Genomic DNA, 8,558 nt, shown 5'->3' with positions numbered 1-8,558 from the left:
ACATACTGCAAAAAATAATGGACTATTTTTTAGACAATATATGGCTGCAAAATTTCCAGAAAAACACTTCGACAATTCTGTAGGCCTGTAGTCTCGAGAAAAGCGATTAAACAAAACTGGAAAACGTAAAATAACATTCCCTTTTGACCTTAACCTCTCAAATAAAAGTAATTGAATTAATCATAAACTGTAAGAAGTCATTTTGAGAGTGCGGTAAGTCATGTGTGACTGAAAAATCATTAGCCAATGGACAAATATCTCGCTATTGCTGCTTTTTAAAACGGAAAAAAGTACAGTTTTACTGATAGTTGAGGCAATCGCGCGAACATTCAAGTCATTGACAACGTGTAGAAATTGAAACCAAAAAAAAACCAATAGCAAACTATCTAAATTACCGCTTCATAAAAATGTTTACTACTCAATTCGTTATGAGCAAACCTCAAACTTGACAAACAATTGGCTAGCTTGAAGGAAGAGTTTCATTAGTTGCCAGGTAAACAACAAATCCAGTTCAAAGCGGGCTGTTTGATAAACAAAATTAAAATGCCCCCAATTATCAGGATATTTTTCAACTCAATTCAGCTTCTGCCAGTCCAACACGACCTCAATTGTTCCACACTAAAGCTCCAGAGCACAAGTAACAGAGACATGCTTTTTGTGTACAGCGGCGGCTCTCTGTGGAACAACTTGCCTCTCTGTCTCGGAAGAGAACCAAACCGCAAATGGTACAAAAAGATGCTGAAAACTATCTTAGCAAGGGTACTAACTGCAAAGAACGCATTTTTCAAATTTAAAAAGCATAACCATCATCAGTATCATTAAGCTGATCTTGAAACTCGACGTACGCAGTTTTGTAATGCCATATCTTTGGAGTACTAGATTTTAAAATTGTCGGCTTTTCAAAAATTGCTAGGTGAGTGTCTCAAGCAATAATACGCGACTATGCCAAAGTCCGCTCAAAATATTGGGGGGGGGGAGGTGTCGGCGAAACAGAAGGCATCCTGCGGGCGCTATTTGACAGCATACTATGAGTTGTACCTTTAGTATTGTGATCCAGCTTTTGACATTTGTGATTTTATTGCAGACTTCTGAGTTGCCCTCAGATAGGATTGCCAGACCTCCGGCAGCAGCAGAAGCGAGCTGTGGGTCCTCCTCGTGCTCCCCGCAGTAGAGTGTCCACAATTTGACCCTTTCATTGTCTCCCTTGGCAAACTTGTCTCTCATATCCTGACTGTGATGTACCATGTTTACAACACACTCCACTGCTCCTCGTCTTAACATCTCGTGCTCTGAACGTAATTTTCACACTGATGAAATCAGTAATGGTCACGTGATCCTGCTTGAAGTCACTGAGAACTTCTGGCGTTCATCGAGAACCGCGAAGCGGTTCGAGATATTCAATCAGAATTTCGAAGTGACTTCTGCAGAGTCACTTAACTATGCTTAAAACACGAAACGCGCACGTTTTAAAATGACGAAAAACAACGGAAGTCAACTCCTGGCTAAGTAGCAACTTCTGGCATTTTAACTTTTGGCACTGCAGACTTTCGGCATTTTAAAATGTGCACGTGAGTGTTTTAATTAAATATGTTTTAATCTGGGATTATTCTCTTTCTTTTTTAAAAGTTTTTTGGACGCTCCTGGTAATAAATAATGATTATTTAAGATACTTTTCCTTGAAAGAGAAACGTTTCCTATGTTCAGCAGAACACCGAACCTTCATTTAAAAAACAATGGAATGTAAATATTATTATTGAATTATTATTATTATTAAATGTTATCAGTAATATTATTTTAGTCTTAAATATTTCTGTTTTTTTTCTGGTTATTTGGACGCTCCTGGCAATAATCAGATTATTAAATTAGATTTTCGGTAGATAAAAAGAAACAAGAGCTACCTAAAAAGTTATTTAATGTTCAGCGGAACACGGAACCTATAACCTTGTTTTTTTTAAAAAAAATGACGTAAATACCGTATTTTTTGAATTCTAAACTTAAAACAGCTGGTTATAAAAATAATTTACTCTTATTGCTGTCAAAGAGAAAATTGCGGTCAACATTGATACCTAAAAAAATACAAGTTACACTTGAGTTAATACCTTCTTGCATATACTGGTATAATATATTCTGTAAACAACTAGAGTGTGAGTAAAAACTTTGTAAAAAAAAATTTGTGGCTAAGAATGAAGAATCGAAAAGTCAAAACTGTTAAGCAAAAATTTTGCATAAAAAAGACACACGTTTACAATAATTGCTATGAACTTCGTTCAAGAGCAATTAAAAAATGAATGAGCGGCAATGACGTACCTTCGTACATGTACTGTTCTATTTTCTCGACGTCTTTGTCCTTGATGAGTCTGTCCACAACAGAGGGGGAGGCATGTGTGATGTTAGTCAGGGCGAGAAGGGACTCGAAGTTCTGGAGGGCACTGCAGTCAACATGAAGCAACTTCACGAGAGGTCGGATTAACTCGTAGATACGCTGGCCAGGGAACGCCTAATGGCAGAGCAAAAAAAATGGAAATTAATCTTAGTGAGTTATTTATTGACACGCAATTATCATTTCACTTTCTTCACCTTCACATCACTCGGCGAATGCACGATAAGTACGGCCGATTCGTACGTTGAGAAGAAAATCACGGAGAAAGAATGAATCAATGTATTGAAATCTATCACCAGAGATCTTGTATTGACGCTGTATAGATCCCAAAAAATTACTTATTTTCAGACCAAATTGATAGATTTCCATCAATAATAAAAATGAAGTGTATATGGATGGATTTTTATCAATTCAAGATTGACGATCGTTGAAGGAATTATATCGACGCTTTTTACGACTCATTGTATCTTCTCATAAATTACCTCTAAACTTTGTCCCAAATTTGTCAACTTACCTGGTCAGGATTGAGGGATATTCCAACCCTGGCCAATGCGTGTGCTGCAAACAACTGCCCTAGTTTAGAACCCGACTTCGACAACTCAATCAGACATTTCACACCTCCCTGTTGAACCACTTTTCCTCTATGCTCAATCTCTTTCGTAATCGCGAAGAAGACCCTTGAGAAGGATTCTTTAGTTGCATCACTTTCACTTTTATGGGCGTTAATCATCGCCTCAATTACACCTGTTGACACCAATGTGTTCACGCGTTCTTTGACATAGTCTTCCCCGTCAAAAGGGTGCTGCTCTGGTATGTGGTACTTGGCGAACTGGGCCAGCTTCTCTAGCTCCGGGTTGCGTTCTGGTTTGTCGAAAGCGTTGGTCAAATTGACCAGGATGTTGGCAACTGAGTGGAGAATTGACTGGTCGTCCAATTTAGCAACTGAAAAGAAGCAAAAATAACGTGACAGTCATAGCGTGAGCTTAAAACCGATTTGGGGACCAACTGTGGAAACGAGACAAATTATATGATTCATAAACATAAACCGACTAATGTCGGACGATTTGTTTTCGAAAGACTGGCGAGGCAAACAATTTAGAAGGGCGCATAGGCTAGAGAAACTTTTATGAAGCAAAAACTTCTGACTAGGGAGGGGTTCGAATCCGCGACCTCCCGGGTGAGAGTCGTGGACATCAACGACAAATTTTGATGAAAAAAAGACACGTTCACAATAATTGCTTCAAACTTTATTTGAGAGAAATTATTATTTTTTCTTCACAGCCTTTCACACTTTCCTGATTGAGAGTGGTCATACAAAAAAAAGTAAAGGAAGAATTAATGTTTTTCTGAAAACATTCAATGGAAACATGCAAAGATCTTTTAAACAGACGTTATAGAGAAGTTTTTTTTGCTTCCGATCGAATCTAAGTCTTTGATCAACTGTTCACAGTAACAAGCATGAATCATTATCTCCTCTTTGAAAAAGAGAGCTCTAAGTCAATTTATTTACCATACAACTGCTGCTGGGTAAGTTTTTAAGAAGATATCAAACCTTTGTAGAGCCCAGCGAGTGCCTCAGTGTCGGCAACGAGATCCTCCTTGACATCTGCGTCTAGAGAGAGGAATGCGATTCCATCCACACCACACCTGACCAGGAAGGGATCCTCCTCCCCCTTCTGCATCAACATCCGGCATTCCTCAGCCAGTCCAAACATACTCTCATTGTCCAATACCTTCGAGGACTTGTCACTACCACCTAACGTAGTAGAAACAAACCAGAAATTGTGAATTTAGAAACTCTTTGCGTTTTTCCGGTTGCCACCGAAGTACGTTATGCACCCCCCCCCCCCCCCCCCCCCGTTGCAGAGCACGTAGCAAAATTATAGTATAAAAATATGGCACGTGCGTCTGGAGGGTACAAATCATATGTACCCACTAAGCTTGGGGGGACAAACGGAAGAGTTTACTTATGTTATTTTATGGATCAAAACTAAATGTTTTTTAACTGAATTAGTAATAATATTGTCTCATTACACTTTAGGCGTTACAAATGATGAAGTTCCGACATCAGCTGTTCTCCCCACATAACAAACGAACAAGCAACTTTTTAAAGTAGAATTCTTGGATCATGGGTGACAAATCGCTTCTCGAAAGTGGCAGTTGTTAAAATTACTGACAAACTTGACTACAACTATGAGTTGATTGAAAAGATGCTGTATTTTGGTATTAAAAAAATCAAAGTAATAGTTAATCGAGACCAAAATTTTCAAGTTGTTATTCAAAAAAAATTGGCAGCAAGACAAATTGGCAGCAAGACAATTCTTCAAAAAAACATAGCAGGAAAATTGCCTGAATAGCTGCAAAATATACTTGCGCGCCGTATAACTTAGATATAAACAGATACATATAAAATTTGAAAAAGTTTTCGGCACTGCTCAAAAAGCCATGTAAAAAACATTCAGCGATAAATTAATAAAGCTTGTTAAAATTAAGTCCCCAACAAACCTTTTTATTAGGGACCTTTTTTACACATATGAGTTCCTTGAGGTCTTAAACTAACTCAAATTAAAAATAAGTTTAAAAGTGCAAAAGTCATTTCATTGAGTGACGTAAGTCACGTATGATCAAAACCTAATCACGCAAATGACCTACAAACTTTGGCTAAAGAGAGTCAGAAATAACATAACGCGCGCAAACGCCGTTAGTGAGAGAAAGAAGTCATTCAGAAAAATTGACTTTCGGCTCTGCTCTGAAAAAACGTAAAACAAAAAAGCGTCAGACGACAAAAATATAGAAGGACAAGTCATTCAAAGAATTTTTATTGACTAACCGAAAAAAAATAGACCTAGAAGGGACTATGAATGGATTGGGAAAACCATTTAGAAAAAAAACAGATAATCGAAAAACAGTAAAAATTATTGTCAAAATGCAGGATGTGAACAAAAAACCACTAGCGAGAAAGCAAATTTCTGTTCAAACACCGGTTTTCTCACTCAACTATAAAATTAGAGCGAAAAAGTTTCACGCATCAAAACCACTCTCTTTTTCGCTCCACTTCCTGTTTCTGCGTGACCAAAATCATCAGCCGAATAAAGTCGGACGAACAGCAAACAAACGATAGACAGGTGCACACCTTAATTGTAGCCTGCTTCATCGGCGAGTAGCCAATTAAGATCTCATTCGAGCTTCTACTACTTTAAATTCAGAGCGAAAAATTTTCACGCCGCAAAACCACTTGCTTTTTCGCGCCATTTCCTGTTTCGGCGTGACCAAAATCACTACTCCAATTTGACTTCAAAAATCATGAAAATGTGTGAACAGATCTTAAGAAAAAGACAGCACCTCAATACAATTCAAATTCTTTGAATTGTAAAAAAACCAAGAGCATCGCAATATAGCTACGCTCAGCTTACAGCTTCGCAGCTATTAAAAAAGACGCCCCAATACAATTCAAATTCTTTAAAATTTCACTAACACCGCAATATAGCTCCACTCAGCTTATAGCTTTGCAGCTATAAAAAAGCAATCGAAAATTTACTGTTCGTATTCAACCTCTGAAGTATGGTTAATTACCCGCCGGAAACACACTAAGAACGGTGCGCTTCTAACTAAATGACTTTAGGGATCTTCTCCGTTTGCCCCCCCCCCCCCCAAAGCTTAGAGGATACATATTATTTACGCACCCCGAGACCACGTGTCATATTATTACATAACGATTTGCTATGTAATGACACGTGCTCGGACACGGAAGGAAAAGAGGGTCTTTCCCATTATAGCCCCCCCCCCCAAGCTTAGTGGTCAGATAACCTATAGCCCCCCCCCAATCATGGTAATTATACCATAAAGGGGGGCTACAATTTCATGGGGGGGGGGCTATAATGGGAAAGACCCGGAAAAGATCCGAGATGACATTACGTTCAAATGGAGAGAATATACCTGCTGATCCGGTCTTGCAAAGTCCGACAAGGGCCTTGGCTCTGACCTCCGAGTCCTCTGACTTGAACAACTCCTGCAGAACACCAACACCCCCTTGCAACAGAGAAGTGCCCACTGATGCCTTCACTGAGGCCTGAAACACCACAAACACACTCTATACACAAATGGATACATGTGATATAAAAAAGAGTATGCTGGACTTTTTCATTTCGCATGAAGCAGAATTTTTGTTTTCATGAACAAATTAAAGGTGGTTTTTGCGCTGAAAACGATTTATTTAGTCTAAGAAGAGGTACTAGTCAACTAGTTATTACATTTCATTATAAATGTGTGACAATACCAAATATGGGCGGCCAATTCCTACCGGGGGGGGGGGGGGGTACGATACGAAACAGTGCCAAAAATTCTCGCCTTTAATTGGTATTTTACAACCTTTTACTTTTCAATGGCGTTTTTGAGTATTGCTTTTAATTAATAACCTTAGAAAACGGAAAATAAATATTATCCAACAAGCACCAACTTCCTTAATTTTCCAATAAAAAGTAATTTTTCATCACATTTTATTGTATGGCATCAGTTTCCTTTAAAAAGTTATCTCAGAAAACTATGAACTCGGAATGTGTGTCGTAAAAAATAAGTGTCTCATTAGTCAGATAAGCAAAAATTTTCTACACTTTTTTAGATTTAGAAAACATGAGATCAATTCACTTCCGAAAAACAATTTCCTTGAATTTTGCTAAGAAAGATGAGAATATTCCTTTTAGATTTGCTTGCACATTTGCTCGCAAGACTCTTGTTCACCCATTTCCTGTATGAAATCATTTTCCTTTCTCAGAAAACTACTTGGAATTTGCGTAGCATTAAAGCACGAAGCGTCATTTGTCCGTATTTCAAATAGCCTGCACCAGATTCTCTCAAACTTAATGTGACGGACATAATCTCTCTTTCACCAGGAGCACAAGGATTGCTCATAAATGCCTCATACGTACATAAAAGGTGCTGAACAAAATCTTGAACTGCTTTCAGTTTGCAAAGTCCCAGAAGGTCTAGTGGTTAGGTTTTCTGGCTTTCACCAACAAGGTCCCGGTTTGACTACCGTTCTGGGAATCTTTCCAACTCCTATACTAAGCAAAGGACTTTCCTGCAACTTTATTGTGTCGAAAAGAAAACAAGTATCTTATAAGTCAAATGAGCCAAAATTCTCAACAATTGTTTAAAGAAACTTTAAGATCAGTACAATTCCGAAAAAAAAATTCATTGAAGGTTACTAAAAAACACAGGAAACTTTTCAGCTCCTATAATAAGGTCTTTGCTGTAAAACTATCGAGTCGAAAAGAAGATAAATTTCTCATGGAAAAAAAGCCAAACAATTGAGATATTATTTTTAAAGAAAATTTGAGATTTCCAAAAAAAACTTGCGATGAAGCTTAGTAAAAGAAAAGGCAGGAAACTCCTTAGATTGGCTCGCAACTCCACTTCACGCCTCCTAGATGGTCCAGAGACTAAATTTGAGGCTCTCACCCCCAATGGCACGTTTCGACTCCCGGTCTGGGAACCTTTTCAACTCCTATATTCAGGCCATTCTTGTAAAAATTATTAAGTCGAAAAGAAGACATTAGTAATATAAGCCAAAAGTCTGGGAAGAATATTTTTTAAAAAAGGTATGAGATTAGTTCAATTCCAAAAAAGTGATGCCAATGACAAAAATTATCGAATTTCCCTGGAAACAAAAGGAACACAGTGATGGCTCATGAATAGCTTAAACGTAAACAACATTTGCTGAACACAATGATTAACTGCTTTCGTGTTGTGAAGTCCCAGATGTCATAGAGGTTAGAGTTTGTGGTTTCCAACCACCAGGCCCGGGTTCGACTCCCGGTCTCTGAACCTTTTCAACTCCTATATTAAGGCTTTTGCTGTAAAAGTATTGAGTCAAAAAGAAGACTTTTTCCTATAAGAGAAATAAGCCAAAATTTTGAGAAAACATTTCATAAGAAAATTTGAGATCAGTTTAATTCCGACAAAAAACTTGCATTGAAGCTTAGTAAAAAAGTCAGAAAACTCCTTAGACTGGCTTGCAGCTCCACTTTACACCTTCCAGATTGTTTGTGATAGTGGTTAGGAATTGTGTCTCCACCCAGAAGCCCCGTGTTCGAGTCCCGGTCTGGGAAACTGTTCAACTCCTATAATAAGGTCTTTGCTGTAAAATTATTGAGTCGAAGACAAGTATCTCAAAAGTAAT

At 38.0% G+C, this 8,558-nt stretch overlaps 1 protein-coding gene across 1 annotated transcript in view; it reads right to left on the bottom strand.

Annotated features, from left to right (window-relative positions):
* Window positions 1-8,558, bottom strand: part of LOC142343266 (protein unc-45 homolog A-like) — a 224,714-nt gene that overhangs the window by 4,116 nt on the left and 212,040 nt on the right. The window contains exons 7-11 of the mRNA XM_075395055.1: window positions 6,317-6,449; window positions 3,933-4,136; window positions 2,895-3,322; window positions 2,308-2,497; window positions 1,039-1,289 (exon numbers count right to left, since the gene is read on the bottom strand). Coding sequence (XP_075251170.1) covers window positions 1,039-1,289; window positions 2,308-2,497; window positions 2,895-3,322; window positions 3,933-4,136; window positions 6,317-6,449 — 1,206 coding nt within the window. The remainder of the gene's footprint in view (window positions 1-1,038; window positions 1,290-2,307; window positions 2,498-2,894; window positions 3,323-3,932; window positions 4,137-6,316; window positions 6,450-8,558) is intronic.

Source organism: Convolutriloba macropyga, chromosome 7, assembly GCF_964194025.1.
Source record: "Convolutriloba macropyga chromosome 7, txConMacr16.3, whole genome shotgun sequence".
NCBI lineage: Eukaryota > Metazoa > Xenacoelomorpha > Acoela > Convolutidae > Convolutriloba > Convolutriloba macropyga.
The sequence above is the reverse complement of the archived record's forward strand: the minus strand, read 5'-3'. Positions and strand labels throughout refer to the sequence as shown.